This window comes from Ahaetulla prasina, chromosome 2, assembly GCF_028640845.1.
Source record: "Ahaetulla prasina isolate Xishuangbanna chromosome 2, ASM2864084v1, whole genome shotgun sequence".
NCBI classification, from domain to species: domain Eukaryota; kingdom Metazoa; phylum Chordata; class Lepidosauria; order Squamata; family Colubridae; genus Ahaetulla; species Ahaetulla prasina.
This window is the reverse complement of record NC_080540.1, coordinates 102,058,897-102,079,457: the sequence shown is the minus strand read 5'-3', so window position 1 is coordinate 102,079,457 and position 20,561 is coordinate 102,058,897. Positions and strand designations below refer to the sequence as shown.

General features: G+C 36.3%; 2 protein-coding genes across 7 annotated transcripts in view; one reads left to right on the top strand and one right to left on the bottom strand.

Moving 5' to 3' along the window:
• Positions 1–11,319, bottom strand: part of RBM27 (RNA binding motif protein 27) — a 39,178-nt gene extending 27,859 nt beyond the window's left edge. Inside the window, exons 1-6 of one of the 6 annotated variants that reach the window (XM_058165961.1) lie at positions 11,015–11,316; positions 8,716–8,964; positions 5,554–5,672; positions 4,057–4,208; positions 3,345–3,472; positions 1,304–1,345 (exon numbers count right to left, since the gene is read on the bottom strand). In XM_058165961.1, the coding sequence (XP_058021944.1) occupies positions 1,304–1,345; positions 3,345–3,347 (45 nt within the window). In that variant the 5' untranslated portion in view covers positions 3,348–3,472; positions 4,057–4,208; positions 5,554–5,672; positions 8,716–8,964; positions 11,015–11,316. Of the gene's footprint in view, positions 1–1,303; positions 1,346–3,344; positions 3,473–4,056; positions 4,209–5,553; positions 5,673–8,715; positions 8,965–11,014 lie in introns of those variants that run through there. The other 5 variants (XM_058165960.1, XM_058165957.1, XM_058165958.1 and 2 more) reach the window with 5 other exon arrangements.
• A 2,629-nt stretch (positions 11,320–13,948) lies between these two features.
• Positions 13,949–20,561, top strand: part of LARS1 (leucyl-tRNA synthetase 1) — a 50,313-nt gene continuing 43,700 nt past the window's right edge. Inside the window, exons 1-3 of the mRNA XM_058165956.1 lie at positions 13,949–14,112; positions 17,225–17,343; positions 20,257–20,344. Coding sequence (XP_058021939.1) covers positions 14,107–14,112; positions 17,225–17,343; positions 20,257–20,344 — 213 coding nt within the window. The 5' untranslated portion in view covers positions 13,949–14,106. The remainder of the gene's footprint in view (positions 14,113–17,224; positions 17,344–20,256; positions 20,345–20,561) is intronic.

Sequence of the window (20,561 nt, the reverse complement as noted above, 5' to 3'; positions counted from 1 at the left end):
AGAAGTTGTAGGTGCTCCAACACTGGAAGTTTTTAAGAAGAGATTGGACAACAATTTGTCTGAAATAAGGTTTCCTGCCTGAGCAGTGGGGGTTGGACTAAAAGGCCTCCAAGGTCCCTTCCAACTCTGTAGTTATGGTTATTAAGTATGTACTGAAATTTGCAGAATAATGTCATGTTTAACTTTGCATTATGTAGACACTGAATCAAGACTGGTTCATTTAGGGATTTATTAAGGCATGCCATTTGACTAAACTTTTGCATGCATCTTTCCACTTTATTTTTGAACTAAAAGACAAGCTTAGAGCTATGTAAAACACCCTTTCAAATGCTTTTCATTACTTTGTCATTGTGTTCATTTAGGTAATGTCGTTCATTTAGGTAATGTCGATATCCAAAGTGACAACTTCAACAAATACTTGTATTTCATTCAGTCTTTCACTACTGTCTTCCTTTCAAATGTTTTTGGCACAAGCCAAAGTATGGTGAAGTAAGAAAATACCATAAGATAGCTCCATATGCTTTTGTACCACTGCTTCTGTTCATAGTGTAGTGAACTTTAGAAAATTTCAACCCCTACACTAGAGTTTTTAAATTAGCAATTACTCACTGTGAAAACAGGTACCAGTAATTTATTTAAGATCCCTTCTAAGACACTGTCATAAATAGTGTGCTTCAGATTTTCAATGGAAATTGATTTTGGAGTGTAAATCTTCATAAACAGAACTGTACTTTCTGAGATGGTCTGCACAAAATATGTAGCAGACAAGATTTTAGCTACTGTATAATATTTTCTAAATATTTTTGTGAAAAAAAGTAAGCAAAACATTTGATCATGTGCCATCAAATTGGTGAACTTTTAGCAACTACATAGATATTCTCCATGACAATTTGTTTCTAAATTATCCCCAGGAGATCAGAATTTTTCTTAAATTCAAGTAAAGTTGTCCTGATGAATAATTTGATAGCGAAGAGCAGAATTTAGGAGGAGACAGAAAAATCACTGTATGTATATGAGGAGGACTATGTGATACAAAGATATCATCTCTCACTTGACCTTATCTAAATATAGCAGAGATTTCAAATGTAATACAGTCTGAGTTAATAAAACATTAATCTTAACACAACACATGTTATTTTCCCAATTACATATACTCCTAAGTAAAATATCCATTGTGTTATGAAAGTATAATATTTAAAATGGCAGCTCTGACCTTGTAATTAAATAATTAAATAAACAAAATACAAGCTATGAAGCAATTCAAGCAGGACAAGAATAAATTTTTGCATTATTCCATACGAACCTCTGAAATGGGAATAACCTTCTTTAACACAGTATTTAGCATCTATAATAAAATATGAAATACTGTATGAAAAATACAAATATAAAAGTACATTTAATGCAGCACTGAAAACTACTTGATATCACATTAGGTTTTGTCCTTATGAATGAGTGCATTTTCCCCAAAGATCTAATTATCTTTTAGCTACACTTCTTGATTGGAATCATCCAGATTTTATCTTTGATTTTAGACAATGTAGGGGACTGCATGAACTGCAAAATCTGCTATATTTGTTGCATGAAAAAAAAGCACACAGTGGCTCAGAGGTTGAGTAGATTGTCCTAGATAGGGTCTTGATTCAGTCAAATCATTGCCATGGTCTAGGTTTTATCCAAGAAAAATCTAAAGATGTGAGAAGGTGGGTGGTATCCCATGCTTCACTTCCCTTCTCTACGCTGTGTGCCAGCCTGCCTGCTTTACATTCCCTATCGTCAAATTTAACTTCAAGCATGGCATACCTAACTGGTCTACACAGTCACAACGTTTCTTTGACTTTCGTAGCTTCTCCCTTCATCATAGCTGTTCTCTTATTCAACTGGACCGCGGCTCTCAAATGGTTTTCCTTGACTAGTCAATGCCTTCCCCATCTTTCTATCCCGTTTTTCCTAGTGCTGGAAGCATCAGTACTACTGGTTTTATTTTTGTTGTTGTTTTCACATTGGAACATACGTATTTAAGCGCCATCCATGCTCAGATGAAGCACACATGTTTTGATCCATTATGAACCAGCCAATATGGACCAGTCTGTTTCATGCATAGGACAGTCCTTACAAGAAACCTTTTATGCATCCCTGATAAATATCCGAACTGAAAGAGCCAAATTAAAATGAAAGCAAATGGTGGAATATCTTCAGAGAACAGAAACATTCCATTATAAATAAGATATTAAGTGCCTCAAAACATCATCACAGTGCTTCCTTATAGAATTCCTCAAATGTGGACATTCCATTTTACTACTGAGACTTCCTGAATTTTCCCCGAAAAGAATTAAAAAAAGTTCAGCAAAAAAATAACATCATGGCCACAAACTTTCTTAGGAGTTCAATCCTGACCGGTTGACTTAGCCTATGAAGTGGTATATAAATCTAAGTGCTACTGCTATTCGGAAATATAGTACATATAGTACTTAGCCTAGCTAAGTATAGAATAAGTATCACAATTCTAGCATCCCATATTATAAAAAAAACAAGTCTTTCCAATTCAGATTGGTGTTCCATAAGTTCTTATTGTCTGTCTCCCTTACATAATTTGTGCAGAAGGCTACCTATCCATGTTCTAACATCAGAAAGGGCAATATAGTGCGGAGTACAATTAGGCAGCTTCCAACAGAAATTTCTGAAACTTGTTTCACGTGCATTTCTTTTCAGCATTATAATAAGTTTCATTCACCTAGAATTATGTTTATAAGTAGTAATAATAGCATTAAAAGTAACAAAATCCCTGTATATTGTAAATTATGTAACTTAAAACTTGGTATATATGAATAGAAGCATAGGTCTTCCAATTATAGTGTAACATTCTTACAATTAAGCCATAGGCAAGGGGTAGCATACTAGGGATTATGCATCCATGCCCACCACTTCCATAGCCTGGTTCCCAACGGTTCAAGGCCTGAAGGTGGGTCGTGGCCCAGGGTTTGGGACCCCTGATGTATAGTAAATCAGGTTTCCTTCAAAAATAAAGGGAAAACTATGTGCTGTGTTTCTCCGAAAATAAGACTGGGTCTTATATTAATTTTTGTTCCAAAAGACTTATCTTCCGGTTAGGTCTTGTTTTTGGGAAAATAGGGTATCAAGTAAAACTAGAATAAGGCAATACTATTATATTTACTTACCTGGGATTGAATCCCATTACATTTCACTAGGTCTTCTTTCTCGGTGATGTGCTTTGGCTTATGCACAACCACCTTACTGTATGTTCAATGAACATTATTGGGGTTAATTCTGAATGGATTTGTGCAGGATTCCTCTAAGTATCAAGGAAATTATACTGAAAAACTTACCATTGCCTCCTCTTTGATTTCTTCTTTTCCTTGATTAGTCTTCAGATCTGGTTTAACTGGTTCATTAGGAACTAGGTAATCCTTAGTATATAAGCTTTCAAATAATTTGTCAACAAAACCCGATGTTTCTGTGGGAGACAAGCAAGAAAATTAATCACGTTTCTAATGAACCTAACTTTCTAGTTTTGCATTAAAGTTGCTTTTTTTTTATTACTCCAGATCAATTCAACCCCAATAAATGAAAGAGCCTTAAACTTGGTTTTCCAGTAAGCATCACTACTGTACCACAGTGTTTCAAACATAAATTGTGATGCAATTGAGACCTGACATTTGAATTTGAAACATTAAATACTGCATGCTTGCCCTGCCCTTGATTATGCCTAAAATAGTTGTTCAGATTTCAGGGTCATATTCTTAAAACTATATTAAGAATCCACTGGGAGATCATTCTGTCTGCTGAAAATGATGGTATCAATTTCATTTTAAAACCAGTATAATTTCTTCAAGGTACTAAATTTATAGCCTATTGAGTAAAAAAATCATGGCTGCCATAGTAAAATTTTAGGGTTTTTCCCCATTGACTCGAGCTGTGGCATTTAGGATGCTGAAAAATATTTGCCTGCATCAAATGCCACCAATTTTACTTTAAGTAAAAGCATATGTAATATCATATTGTTTCATTATAAATTCCCAAATTATGCTGGATGATTACCTTTTCTGGAGGAAATAACAAGTGTTAACAATCATACTGGCCTTCCTGTATAGGTAGGTATAGGTAAGGTAGGTTGTTTTCAGTTTGGACCAAAGTTGTGAAGTGGAGATGCAGTGGCTTGCTTCTTTCTACCTTGCTCATCCATGTTAGAGCTGCAGATAGGAAGTAGATGCACACTGACATATTATGTCCTGGTAGGTTCTCCAAACTTAGACAACTAGGCCTACTGCATGCTGGAGTAAGATGGGCCTTGGCCTGATGAGGAAATTTTCTTATAAGAACCAAAAGGATTGCTGCATCTGAACATAGCCAATATTTTGTGAGTGAAATTACAGCACTCTTGTTTAATGTTTTAAAATGCCAAAATGACATTTAAATGTTTTTGCCATTGCCATCTTTTGAGTTATTTTTTAATTTTTTTGGCCTTGGGTTCCTGGTAGTCTCCATTCTAAGTAATAACAACTCTGATTAGCCTTTTAAGACTAGCAAAGCCTGAGTACACGTTACCACTCAGCTGGGGCAAATTTCCCTATGTTTAGCACCAACATTTTGTGGTGAATCAGAGATGTATATTATCTGTCATTAGGTGGTGTTGACTGTTAGCAATCACATAGATTTTCTCCATGATCTGTGTTTAATTTTGTCCTTCAGGTCTTCCAACCAAAGGCCCATCGCACTGTGACTGAATCCATCCATCTTGCTGTTGGTTGTCCTCTTCTTCTCTTACCTTTCATCTTTCTCAGATTTAGAACTTCTCTAGAGAGCTACGTTTTGCCTAATGCATCCCCAAATAGGATCATTTGTTATTGGTCATTTCTGCCTTGAATGAGAACTCTTGTGTTAATTTGTTCGATGTTCCATTTGTTTGTTTTCCAAAAACAAAGTTTGAAAGTGTTAATATGACACTTTCATTTACTTGCTTCTTTACATATGATGGTTGATTCTAAAAAACAGAATATATCTACTACCTTGATATCACCATTATCAATTCTAAGGCTGGTTGTTGTGTCTGTTGTCATTAATTTGGTCTTTATAATTAATTTTAGTCCCATTTTTCACTGTACTCCTTAACTTTTATTACTAGAGCTTGCAGATCCTTTGCATTTTTAGATATCAGAGTAGCATCATCAGCACAGCGCAGGTTACTGATGTTTTTTCCTCCAATTTCAAAGCACAGTAATCTTCCAATCCTACTCCCTTAAGTATATCCATTATTTATCTGAATAAATAAGGAGAGAATATACAGCTCTGTCTTACTCATAGAACCAGTCTGTAGCTTCCTGATCTGTAAATAGGTTTCCCATGAGGATGGGATGTTCTGGGGCAGGAATTTATATATTTGCCCTTAGTATGTTTTAATCTGCCCAATAAATGAAGGTCTTTGAGTAAATTATATGCTTTAAAATAATATTTTTAAAAGTAAAGCAACAATGTAGTAGTAAACAATATTTCTATGTATATTCATAATACATTATTAATAAATATACATAACTGTACCTTTTTGCAGAAATACATCTAGCTGATCAGCACAGAAAGCTTTTAGTTCTTTTTCTGGCTTGTCTTTTTTGACCAGTGCAACAACATAGTTAGCCAAGGCTGATGGATCAGCATCACATCTGAGGAAAAATACTTTTATTAGCATATAACATTTAGTGTCAGAAGTCTAACACAAGAAGATACGTTGTAATAAACTTCTCTGAAGATGCAGTATCTTATTCACACCGAGAAGTCTGGTACAACTTCTACATGGGTGAGTGGTATACAAATAGAAAATGTAATGTACAAACTTAGAAGAGGTAAGCAAAACATTTCACATAAGAAGCAATGCTCCCCAAACTAATGATAAATTCAATGTGATAAAGAATAAAATATTAATATAAAGTAAACTAGCATTTAATTCAGACTAGAATGTAGATTCAGCTTATTTACCACACTTCTTTATACTATAGAATTTTATAGTGATACCAGATCGCAGCAAAAGCCACAACATGGTGACTGAAGGTTTATGTCCATAAAAATGCCTTTAAAAATGTTAAATTTTTAAAAATGTTAAATGAACAAGTCTCTACCTTTTTCCATATTATAGACTCCATATGAAGTTTCCTCCATTACTACAGCTTTTGCAGTTTTATGTGTATCATTTTACAGTTATTTCCTCATGGTTCCCATTTTAATAGACACTATTTTGCTGGGAGGGAAATGCTTTTACTTTTTTGCCTGCCTGATCCTTCGTTAGCCTTCTTAGTTTTCTCTCAGATATTCTCTACCTTTTTTTCAGAGGTACATTTTCTTCTTTCCTCAAGTTTTTGTTCAGTTTCTTTTCCTGTTTCAGCTCCTCCCCCACATCAGTCAGTCATCTGGGGACTTCCTGTCATTTTCTTTCCTCTCCCTTACATAGTTTTTTTGCTTGTCATGTCAGATTGTTCTGTGGAAAGTTGTCAACCCATCCAAACTAATAGCTTCCCTTCCTGAGTGCAGTACGACAAGTTGGTTTCAAGAGTAATTTGGCATTAACTGAACTATTAAGGTGTTGAAGCCATGCACCACCATTAACTTTCAATATTATTATAGATATTATGTCCAGGACTCAGGAGGAAACAGATACAAACTGTCTATGAACAATAAAAGGACCTGAATCATTTGCCCAGATTGAGTATCTCTCTTAGTTTCCATCAGGCAAGTGAAAGTATTTCATGTCCTGAAATTCTTTTAAAGTAAACCATAAACACAACTTTATTAATATAGAAATCTTATAATAAAAATATGCTCCCAAGAATAACCTATTTTGGGAATATATTTTTATTATAACCCAAATATAGGTTGGGAGTATATCCAACAATCCAGTGATGTTTAAGTTACTAAATGATTTGATTTTTAAAATATTAACATATAAGTTATAATCGACACTGAAAGTGTTAATCATGTATTAGTTACAACAGTGTTATAAATTATAGAGGGAAAAACTAAAGAAAGTGGTAAGGAGAAAAAGACAAGATTTGCAGACAAATACACATAGAATAAAATATTTAACATAAAAGCCCTATTTTGCATATTTGGCTGCAAAAGAATGCTGAATACCACTCCAATGGCATGTGAAGCAAGTTAGTTATAGGTAAAGTATCAGAAGCAAATGTAGTCATAGGTAGAGTTGCATGCAAAAGATCTTAGGGTCAGCTCTAGGTATCTGCAAGTTTTCTGGAAGTAAGAGTCACTGCAGATTTGAAAATCCCAAAGTACAGTAATATTTTGGCTTAAAACGATTGTAAATTTACAAGATACGAAAATCTTTATACAATCTTTATACAAAGATTTTTGGTATATTTATGTATGCCTTTTGTTTTGAAATGAAGATTTAAAATATGTACGTTGTGTGTTGATAGACCTGTAAACACAATGATAAATTTTTTGTTTATGCTCTTTGTGATGCTAAAACTAATGAATGAAATAATGTAAACTCAATTCTTCTCAACATTAACTTAATAGTACATCATCAAGTTGATTATCAAAAATGGCTTGTCTTGAAAGTAATGCACATATTGCATTATATATTGGTCATATTTACACATTGTACTAAGCTGCGATAGGGTTAGTTTATGGTTCACATATGAACTCAGATATTGTGGATCATAAACTATTTTTGTTTTTTGCATGAGGGAATGAAGCAAGACAGTGAAGAACCACTATGTTTTGCCAAGATTTTTCAAGATGTATATCTCTTTGTAGATTTTCTCCTTGGTATATGTTGTTATGGCTCTAGAATTCTTTGGATATGTTACATGAACTCAACCAACTGGGATCTATTTAATCTATGTAATTTACAAGATTAATGTAGCCATGTTAAAGAAGAAACTTTTGTAGTGACAACTAAGCAAATAAAACCAATTGATCCATAAATCTGAGTGCGAAAATCTTCATCTAGATGTTTATTGTTGAAAAATAAAACATAGGACAGATTTCAGTTGCTTGGTAATGTATATTAAGTGCACAATTGAAGATAAATTTTTAGGCAATCTTAACTAAAGTGCATCTTTTAATGAATTCCTAAATATAAAATATATATGACAGATGAGAAGTTTGAACACCCTTTTGTTTAGTATTCTGTAAATACTTAGACAGAAATAGCAACTTCCAAATATTTCTTATAGTCAGCTAAGGTATTCTTGCTTTTAAATATTTTTTTCACCAATTCTTCTCTACTGAACTCTTATAGGCAATTTGCTTAGGGTTCCTTGCATGTTTGAGATCTCCCCAGATTTTTAATAGGTAAGTCTGTGGACTGTTCAGGCTATTCTACAGCATTATTTTTTGTATGTTCCAGATCATTGTCTTGTTGAAATAGCCAACCCGTTTTGGCTTCAATTTCTTCACTGACTGTGGGACATCAGCTTCTATGATATTTTGATATTAAGTTGATTTCATTCCTTTTACTTGTATAAGTATTTTCTTTGCCACTGACTGCCACATAATCCCAAAACATAATAGAGCCATCTTGTGTCAATGGCAGCTAAGGTATTCTTTTCTTCAAACGCTTTACTCTTTTTCTCCAAATGTATGCTGTGTATAAGGTTGTGACCAAGTTGTTAATTTTTATTTCATCAGTCCAAACCCCTTTGTTCCAAAATGTTTTAGACCTGTTCAAGTTTTTTTTTTTTTGCGTACCTTAGATGATGACTTTTGTGATGAGGTTGGAGAAAAAGTTTCTATTTGGTAACTATCCCTTGCAGTACATTCTTGTATAATGAATGTTGTACTGTGGACAGCTTCTCCAGTGTTAGCTAAACTTTTCAGCAGGTAGTTTGCAGCAATCTGTGAATTGTGTTTTGTAGATATATCCAGTTCCAGGCAGTTTTGGCAGAGATTTGTCTTGATCTTCATGCTAATGTCCCACAGCCAGTGAAGAAAATGAAGCTGAAAAGAAGTTGGATAGTTCAGCAGGACAACAATCTGAAAGATACTTCCAAATCAATCATGAAACTCTTACAGGAGAGAGAAATAAAGGATTTGAAATAGTCTGTACAGTTCCCAGAGTTGAAAATTACCAAAAACCTGTGGAGAAAAAGCTTCAGCATGCCATTCATGCTAACAGTCCCAAGGATTTCTAACCTAGATCTCTGCAATGAATAGTCAGGAAAAAAAGTCCAAAAGCAGCAACAGAAAAACTTCTGGGTGGTCAGAGGAAATATTTATTTGGAAGCTGATATTTCTGCTGAAATAAATATTACAAAATATTGACTAAAAGAGTGTCCAGACTTTTCTACTTTCCACATAATTTTTTAAATCCATAAATAACTGCTTACAAATAGCAAATATGCCCTGAGATTTACAGCATGGTGCTGTGCTTAACTGTTAACTATATGCAGGTTGTATTCTCTTCACTTAAGGATTCACTGAAATGTAAACATAGCTATGGGTAATCAAACTTTTGCATTCAGCTGTAAAAAAACAATACTATTATTACGAACGCTAAAATAGCCTTTTAAATTGCTTAGAGATTTGGACACACATTCATAATCCTACAGTTTTATATGGTATAAAAATTCGAACGGAGATTCCACAGGTTAGTTAGAAATGCCAACTGCTTACGCAACAGAATAATTCAATGTTATTCTACCTCATTTTATTTTTATTTTAGAACCAAATCAGCATTCCAGTTTAAGAACTTAATTCACCAGATATGAAAACTACTTAAAATAGGCTGTAAAGTTTGAGATAACATAGTTAAGTATTCAAGACCCAAGGTAAAATTTAATAATAACAAAAAATTAGGAATTGAGATAATTTAAGTATATCCTCTGGAACTTCTACTCATCATTTAAAATGAGATGCAGCATAGTACTCTTTAATGTAACATGTATACTTCAATTTTTTAAGTGTCAGTTTGAAAAAACTAAGTGGTTTGTAGTATAAGCAACAATTTGTACTTATAAATATATATGCAATTATAGTATAACATCGCTATTCAATAAAATATTTCCCTCTGTCAAAACAACTGACACAGTAAACCGAAGATACAAAGTTGTATTCCAAAAACTTCTCATGAATGTCCTGAAAGATATAATAACTACCATAAGGTAGAAATTTTGTTTTGGTCAACCATTGGACGAAGTAAAACAAAATGTTTCAGGTTTCAAAACTTAAATGGGTCAGAATCTCTCAAAGTTATAGACAAGGTGCTTGCATAAAAAAAATTTCAGAAAACCTCTTGGTATTATGTTAGTTTACCAATACCATCGAACGCCCCCCCCCCCCAAAAAGCATTATCCTAAGCCAGTTGCTCTTTCTTCTAAAAGTTTTTTTCCCTTCTCTTTTTTAAAGTACTCAACTCAAACCCAAATTTAGAGAACGGGTCAGAGCGAAGGATGGGCAATGGCTTCATTTCTTCTCCGAGTTGCTATAGGATATGATCCACTACCCTAAATAAACGTTGTTTGTTTGTTTTTTACTTCCACGCAGTGCCTCTGAACAGGAGCCTCCCTCTGTCAAACCTTCATTCTCCGCAATACTCTCAAACCACGATCGGGACGTTTTGGGAACCAAGTAGGCGAGCAAAAATCCCGCTTTTCGTCCCGGTGGAAACTCGGGCGCTTCATCAACCCCCCCCCCCAACCCTCCACTTCATCCTCACGTGTCTCTCCCCCAACCTCCTGATTCCCAGCTTATTCCGTAGCTGTTACTACAATGCCTTGCTCGGAATCTAGGCGGAGGGACCCTCCACGCCACCGGCAGGACCCCGCGCCCTCTGCTCCCTCCTTGGGGTCCTTCGGGCTTCTATTAGCCCCAGCTCCACGCATCCCTTGCGGGCCCCTTCCCAAGCCAGCCAGCCCACCCTTCTTCCCCTGGTCAAGCCCAATAATGTCCGCCTTAAGGTCCCAAAGGTCCCCTCACCCTGCGCTGCCCTTCCCCCACCCCCCACGCCCGCCCGCCCCCTGGCGCCTCTCCCGCACCAGCCCGCACTCACATCGGCTCCAATAACTTGGCCAGCCAGGACTTGAGCGCGTCCACGTTCTCTATGATCATGGCGAGGAGGGTCGCGGCGGCAGTGCTGCAGTTACACTTCGGGCAACATCCCTCCTCCCTCTTCTTTCCCTCCCCTCCCGCGTTGACTCCGGTTCCTTCTTCCCTCTCCCGCCAAGTCGTCACTCGCCAGCAGGAACAGCAGCAGCAGCAGCACTCTAACTCTCGCCCCTCCCCCGTTTCGCCGAGCCTGGGCCTAAGTCAGACCAGGAACTAGCTAAACCGAGAGGGCGCAACGCAACCTGCTGGGTATCCGGAGAAGGGGCGGGCACCCGGTTTCGCAGCGGAGCCAATCGGACGACGGAGCCTCGAGGAAAGCCAGCCAATGGTGCGACAGCGCCCACGACCGAAGGAACCAATGCGAAAGCTGCAGGGAGTACAGTAGCAAGGAAGGTGTGGGGCGGGGAGGGACGGGGCAGGACACCGGTGGGAGGCCTCAGCAGGTTAGGTCGAGCCAACACGCATTGAAATCTTTGTAAAGAGAGGTCCTAATTCAGGAGAGCGGCTGCCGGAGCGCAGGTGGTTGGAATACGTGAAACCACGCAGCGTAAAAAGTGTGTTTCTGAGCCTTTGCCGAATATATTCCTACAGTACAACGCACGTTAATCGGGCATAGATCGAGTCGGAAATGAACCGCGTTCTGTTGCGCGACGTCGCGTTAATTCACCAAAGGGTGAATTTTTTCGCGCTATTTTCAGCAAATGCGTGGTGATGGACATTCGCATTAGGGAAGAATTTGTATTGAGTTCGCGAACGATTCTCTTTATGTGTAGGTGTATACGGATAAGAGCCACGCTAAATAGCACATGGCTACAATCTCGCCTCCCAACAGTTCTCATACTTGCTAGCATAGGATATAACTTCAGGCATCTGATAAGGTTAAAAACTAAGATAAAAGCTGATATGCCATAAATTTAGATCGTCTAAATCCCCCAAGAAACAACATGTACTATGTGAGGAAAGCAATATATTAATAATCAGTCAGTACATTTGGTAAAAGTGTATTTTTCCAAAATACCAAAAACATGTATTTACCAAAATACATATGGTTTTTACCTCATCATGTACAGTATTTACCTACACATGCACAGAAAAGCCATAGTGGTATAATGGTTTAAACTTTTGGAACAGGATGGGGGAAACAACTTTAAACCCTCTTTCAGCCATGGATACCCAATGAATTAGGCCAGTCACTCTTAGCCCAATCTACTTTATTGTGTTCTAAGAGATAAAATTAAGAGAAATACAATATCTAAATACTTTGAATTCCTGACTATAATGAAGTTAACATCAGCAACTGGAAATTGTATACAAAGACATGGATTTCACCCTTCCCATTTATGCTATTCCTAATATTTATTGATAAAAGTTTAAATAAGCCAAATGTAGCCAAAGAATGTAATTACAGTAAACAGTAAACTAAAGAAAGATCTATCGCAGACCTAAAGTACCTTTGGAAGTACTTTTTCACTGAAGGGATTTTCAGTGCTGATACTTGCTAATACAGTGCTAAGACAAATGAATCTGAACTATCTAAGTTACCCAAATGTCTATCAATGAGAAGTGGTTTGGGTTTAGAAACTAAAAAGGCACTTCCTGTCATATTTTGAATGCTATTGCTGCATCATTATTTGTACCCTATGACTATCATTAAGTGTTGTACCTTACAATTCTTGACGAATGTATCTTCTTTTTATGTACACTAAGATATGCACCAGACAGATTCCTTATGTGTCCAATCACACTTGGCCAATAAAGAATTCTATCTATTCTTCATAAGTCTAATTTTGTTGGTGCTTTGATTCCCTGTGCATATTGTTATATATGTGCAGTGTAGTATAGCAAAAGTAATATTGCTTATGTAGTAATATTGATTTCAGTGGGATTTATTTCCTAATAATTTTGAATTTTTAACTGCATATAAGTATAAATACAAAAGGCCATCTTCTATTTCTTTAGTGTGTGTGCACGGTTTATAAGAAAATTATTTTAAATAAAAACTGTGAAGAAATATCACAGTTGTATAACACTCCATTTTTCTAGAAATACCTATTTTTATCCTCATGTTAATTTTTTCTCATCAATACTGTATGATTTTTTTCATATGAACAAGGATATGTTACTTAGTAAAAAAATGCTGTGCCTCACAGACAATTTTGAAAACTTGAATATACTTTTAACAAGAAGAGATGTTTAATAAAATCATTTATCTCTTGGAATGCTCTTTCACTTTGAGAAACATTGCAATATGATGACATCAAATTGAACTTCAAGTGGCACCGAAAAGCTTCTTGGATGTATCACAACTTTTGCATACTTAGCAAACTTTCAGAAACAAATATAGAATAATTTTGTCAATGAGCCTCACATAAGGACTACAGTGCATGCAACTTGTTTTTTCTCCTGCAAAATGCATTCCTTTGGCATGCATTTTAGAATCAAGTCCTAAATGATAGTGCTCATATAATCCAACCAACGTGATATAACTAATTATAATTAGTTATATTTACTTTCCTATACGGCTGGAAGACTGTTTTTTTCAGTAGGAAGAAAAGAATTTAAAAACAATTAAAAGAATGCAAACAGAATCAACACTGATTACATATGCAATTTTGCAACAGCTTCTGAAAAGGTATACAAGTTATTTCACCTCCCGCTTCGCTTATCACATCAAATACACAATAAACAATATCAGAAAGGCTGAAATTTAAGGTTTGGATACACCTATTGGTGAGCATCGATAGGTTTCATCCTCTCGGTGCATTATGGGAAACGTATTCAATTCCAAGGCCTCGCGGTTTCTGAAAAAAAAAAATCCCACGCGACAGGCACTGTAAAGTAAGGCTTGGTTTGTAGCGAATTGTAGTTCAACTGGCGGGTGCCGTGCACTGTTAGCTCTGCGCAAACTCAACTTCCCAAAGGTCTTTGCGAAGGAACCGGATCCATCTTTATCTTAAATGCATTGTGGGAGAACCGGCGGCGTGGAGCTGGAGGTGTAAACTGGCAGGTGGAAGTCTTTCAGACTCTCGAGGAGCGATGACGGTGAATATCGGGTGACAGCGTTTGCCTGGATTGATTTTAGGGGGCTAGCTAGCAATTGGGCCATGAGTATGGATAGGAGCATGATCTGTCAACGGAAAAAGCAGAAAAGGGACGAATGGGTCTCCCCCCCGCTTCTTATGCTGTCATTTATCGAGAAAGGGACTTAGAAAGAGACTGGTTGGAATATTCCGGGTTAAATTCCACGTGGTTTATAAATTAATACTAAATAAGCAAAGTTGCAGGGCTATTTACACGGGTAGCATAAAATGGTTCTTCCTGAGAATTGTCCGAAATCAACGCAATCTTTGCAAGACATCTGGTTGGGGAAGGTTGACCTAATGGAGCATTCTCGTTCCCTCCCTTGTATTTCAGCTCCCCTATTCCTCAGCGAACATGCTGACTGGGGATTAAGGGAATTGAATGCCTTTATGAGGTCTAGGTTATCCTGTGCTGGAGGCATCTTGAAAACAAGGATAAAAGAATACGTGGAAGTTTCGTTTCAAATATTTCCTGTTGCTTGTTGTACGATATCAAATGATTTGGGTATCGTTGTACCATACCAGATGATACCAGATATTATTATTTTGCTTGGGTTTGTTTGGATTAACTGGATGACTTTCTGGTTAATATCTCATTTGCAGATTTTAACAAAAGAAAGGTCTTTTGCCCAAGTCTCTAAGGAACCTTGCCCAATTTGCAATGGTACAGTCAAAGTGACGACAAGAGTTCAATTTTTTTGAGATCTGTTTTCTGTGAAAATATTGCAGATATTAGATTTCTGTTTTTAAAAAGAAAAATTCTGGTGACTCTTAAGAGTATGGATTATGCTGTTAGTACAAACTAATAAAATATGTTGGTTTTACATATAATAAAAGTATTATAGTAAATTTCACCCAGATTTCAGAGTGAGACATTGATCACTTTATCCTAAGTGTGATTACCTGATTAATGAAAATAATAGTTTTTGAGAGCTGTTTTGATCGTTTTTGCTGCTGCTTGAGTTCATTTTGTTTACCTGCTATGTGGGTTGGTTAGCTGTTTTTCTTTTGATTGTAAGCTGCTGTTTAACCAAAAAGGAGACGTAAATATGATTTGATAGGTTCACAATGCATTTTAGGTGTCATTGGAGTTGTCACGTAAATTTCAACTGATGTGCTGATTGTAAACGTAATGCTTTTTTGACTTTGCCTTTTGGTTCAATACATAGCAATATGATAAGGTGGAACTTGGGGCTTTTCTGCTTCATTAATTAAGAACAACAGCCAGATTTATATTCAGCTTGCATAACGTCCCAGGCTGTTATTTATATTTATTAACGGTAGTTGCACATCTCCAATTGTCATACAGAAGGGTACAGGGTATCAAATAAAATCAAGCAATTTGTCTCAAATTGTGAAGCACAATTTCCATTTTTAAAAGGACTTTCCTTTTAGGCTAATACAAGTTGTCCGCACTTAGTGAGCAACCATTCAAAGTTACCAAAGGTGTTGGTCCTCAATGTTGTGGCCATTACAGCATCCCTGCAGTCATGTGATTACAATTTGGGTACTTGGCAACTAGTGCACGTTTATGACATTTGCAGCATCCTGCTGTCATTTGATCACTGTTTGCAACCTTCACAGCTAATTTCCAACAAGCAGAGTCAATGGGAAAGCTGGCAGGAAGTCTCAAGTCACAATTATATGGCATTGTGTTTAATGGTCTTGGGTGATTCACTTAATGACTGCAGCATTACCATAAATTGCATCATAATTGTCACATGCTGTTTAACTTTTATGTCTGTATCGCTTAACAAGAGTTGCCATTTCCAATTGTGGTTGGTAAGTGAGGACTCTTTAACACTGTAAATGCTGTCAAACGTCTACCAAATAGAAAAATAGTAGCACAACTTACAATTAAATGTGAAAATATGATCAGTTTTCATATTTTCACTTCTTTAGATAATTGGGACTTTTATTATCCAATCAATGTGAAAGTATAAATCCCCAACTAATATATAGTAGATTATTTTTAAAATGTGACAAGAACTAAAATGAATTACTGAACTGGCAAAACTTGATTGGAGAGCTTTTTACCAGGTTCGCCTGGTGCGCCAGTTGCGCCCCTTTCTAGACCGGGATGCCCTATGCACAGTCACTCACGCCCTCGTGACGTCTCGCCTAGACTACTGCAATGCTCTCTACATGGGGCTCCCCTTGAAGGGCATCCGGAGACTGCAGTTAGTCCAGAATGCGGCTGCGCGGGTGATAGAAGGAGCCCCTCGTGGCTCCCGGGTGACACCTATCCTGCGCAGACTGCACTGGCTACCTGTGGCCTTCCGGGTGCGCTTCAAGGTGTTGGTGATCACCTTTAAAGCGCTCCATGGCATAGGGCCGGGCTATTTACGGGACCGCCTTCTGCTACCGAATACCTCTCACCGACCCGCGCCTCACAGAGAGGGACTCCTCAGGGTGCCGTCAGCTAGGCAGTGTCGTCTGGCGACACCCAGGAAGGGCCTTCTCTGCGGGGCTCCCGCCCTCTGGAACGAGCTCCCCCCAGGACTTCGCCAACTCTCGGACCTTAGAACCTTCCGTCGTGAACTTAAAACACACTTATTCAGGTGCGCAGGACTGGATTAGATTTTTTAGTTTTTTTAAAATTTTAAATTTTAAATTTTGTACTGATTTTAATTGGTTTTGTTATTTTTAGTTAAATTGGCCGGTTAAATATTTCATTTTAAAATTATTTTAAATTTATTGTCTATCTATGTATTTTAATAAGGCTGTACACCGCCCTGAGTCCTTCGGGAGAAGGGCGGTCTAGAAATAAATAAAAATTAATAAATTTGCAGGCTTAAATTTCTTAACAAAATAAGTACTATCTGAATTCAAATGAAAAGGAGGGCAGTGATTTTTTAATTTTATTGATAATATTTGTAAGTTCATAATATTTTTGAAACTTTTATAAGAGATAATACCTGGATGATATTGTAGAGTTAATATTTAGGATATAATGTTTGTGTGCAAATTCAAAGTTCTTGCACAATAACGATACAACATTATACTATTTATACTAACTTAAATTGTATTATTTAAGCTAATCACACTAATTAGAGATTATTTGTTCTTTTAAGGAACGGAAAGGGACAGCTAAAGTCGACTTCTTGAAAAAAATAGAAGAGGAAATCCAACAGAAATGGCACAATGAAAGAGCATTTGAAGTTAATGCAGAAGATGCGGCAAGTCTCAAAAGGTGAGAATACTCATTTCACATGTGGCTGAGAATTTCAGTATTTGAGTGTGTAAATTTTAATGGGATTTTTTATGTATTAACTTTAATAGTAGAAAATTAGTATTAAAAATATTTAAATGTAATTTTTTGAGTAGTAGCAAGCTTATAGATAGTATAATGAATCACACAGAAACTGTCTCTAATAAGATGTTTTTCAGGTACAATATAGGGACTACTATAGAAAGAGTGAAGCTGAAGTCCATGTGAGATGTAAACCCAGATTAGGAGCTAGGAAATCTGAAAATGACATTTCATATACAACTAAAATATATGTATCATTGGAAACATCAAATTCAGAGTTGGTTAGTTTCTGTCATTTTGCTTTAATGAAAACTGAAATACAGGTAATCCTGAAATTAGAACCATTTGTTTAGTGACTGTTTGAGGTTCCTGTTGTGGTCTGTCAGCAGCCTATGGAGCTGGCAACGGAATCAGACAGCGATGAGGCTGAGGTGAGGCCAGGGCCATCAGGAAGTGAGGTGCAGATTCCAGAGCCTCCAGAGACTGATAGTAGTGAGGCAGAGGAACAGGAGGAGCCTGTTCCTAATGCACGCATGAGAAGAGCTGCCAGAAGGCAAGAGCAGCTCAAGCAGAGAGAACAACTCGGGAGTAGGGCCAAGAGATGATTGGTCCCTCCCATAAGGCTTAAAACAGACCAGCACTGGCATTTGAGCTTTGCCGGAAAACAACGTTGTAGCTGCATCTTCTGCTTCATCTTCTGCTTCATCTATGTCTTGTTTTTGTGGGTTCTGGACATTTGCCAGGAAGGGCCTTTGGCAGTTTGCCTAATTGAACTAAGGTTTGTGAGATAACTAATTTGTGTTGGGAGGCATTTGTTTTACTTTGAGTTGAACGATGCTGGGAATGAAGTAATTCCCAGCTGTTCAAATAAAGTTTGTTTTTCCATGGACTAAGTTTATTACTACCTACTTGGGCCTGGGTCACAACAGTTCCAAAGGCATTGAAAAAAGTGATTTATAACCATTTTTTACATTTACTACATTGTCCCATGTCCCGCCTGGTTATGTATCAAAATTTGGATGCCTGAAAATTAGATCATACTTATGTCTCCTGGGATCATGTGATCATTTTTTGTGACTTTCTGACAAGCAAAGTCAATGGGCAAGCCAGATTCACTTTATAACCCTGTTTACAGTGATTCACTTAACAACTATAGCAAGAAAAATCATAAAATGGGGCAAAACTCACTTAACTGTCTTGCTTAGGAACAGAAATTTTGGGCACAATTGTGGTCGTAAGTTGAGAACTAAGAATTGATATTCTGGCGTATAGGTTTCAAATGTGCATCTACATTTCTGAAATCTCCAACTTGATTTATTATTCCTGACCTCTTTTCCTTAAGAAGAAGAATTTAAAAAAATAGATAACAAATACATAACAACTTGCTAGAATGATAGTAAGGTTGGTAAATCAACAGAAATATACTTCTGTAGATTTTTTTTCTGAGCGTCTGAATCAGAAATATACATACACAAGTGTATACTATGACAGTATACACTTTATTTTAATTCTATTTTAATCTTTCTTTTCATTATGCTGCCCATAAAAAGTTAAAAGCAGTGACACCTAAGAGACTTCTTGTGAATCAGGTCCAAATGTAGCTGACAACATGGCTATATCCCTGTAGTTTTCTTGATAATGGAAATGGTTTGCTACTGCTGCCTCCTCAATTAATTTCTGGTTTGACCTACTGTTCTGGGATTTCTAGTAAGTTTCAATCCATAGGAACAAGGCTAGGTAAGTGCTGCCATCTAGCTGAGTGCATTTAAAAGGACTTGGATTGAGAAATTCTGAGTGAAAAATAAAATTAAGCATGACATTCTGCTACATAGTTTTATAATTTGTTTGTGGGTACCATTTAATTATTAGTTTGTTTGTATTTGGTTGTAGCAAAAATGAACCAGGGGAAAAATGAGTTTATATCTGATCGGAATGTTCTTCTAGCAAAATGAAGTTCCTTTTGCATGCAACTACATGTGTCTCAAATTTGAAGAGTTGTGGGATACATACATACATACATACATACATACATACAAACAAACAGTACATACATGTATGTATATATATATATGTGTGTGTATATATATATATGTATATATGTATATATGTATGTACATACTGTATATATATAAATACGTATATACACACATGCATATATAGTAAAGGTAAAATCCAGTTATGTCTGACTATAGAGGGCAATGCTTATCTCCATTTCTTAAACAAGGGAGCCATAGTTGTTGGAAGATGCTTCTGTGGCCAGCATGACTATATGCTGAGGTATAACACTATTGCCTTCCTGCTGAGGTGGTACCTATTTATCTACTGTTATTTGCAAGCTTTTGAACTGCTGGGTGAGCAGGAGTTGGGGCAAATAATGAAAAACTTAGGTTACTTATGCAGAATTTTCTTTTTCAATTATTTCTCCTTCATTCAGATCAAAATTCTCAGTAGTCTCCTAACTTTTTGTGAGGTTTTTCAGAGGTATGTGTAATTATGAGTAAGGAAATATTCTATTGTGTGAATTTGTCTGTTGTTCAGACAGTATGGAATATCTTCTACTGTATTTAATGATATACAAACTTAATCAGTTAAAACCCAGGTTTAGTAGTTTATGCTTTTTTAAAATTGGGTATCATTCAATTAATATTTCTATAACATCTTAATTTTTCTACAAGGTCACTTCATTTCTTTCAAATGTGGCACTCAAAGTTCCTGTTATTGAATATTATATTGCATACTATATTGCAGTGACAAGTCATGAAATATTTATAGGACCATAACCTTAGCTATGCTTAAACTGAATTTCTGAAAATTAATTGATCTTTTAAAATTATGTTTTAAATCTTCATTCAGCAATGGGAAATATTTTGCTACTTTTCCTTATCCATACATGAATGGCCGGCTTCACCTAGGACACACATTTTCTTTATCGAAATGTGAGGTAAGAATTTTTATTAGTGCTTTTGTGAAAACCTTCCAAAGAAAATAGAAATAGAAAATTGAAATTTATAAAATCTGTTGTTTTTCTAATGACACATTTAATATTTATTTGTGTAGTGATATAGGTAACTCTGAGTGGCTCATCACAGGTAATATCAAAGAGAAATAGGTTAAATGAAAAATTCAGACATAAAAATAACTAAATGGTGTTGAAATAA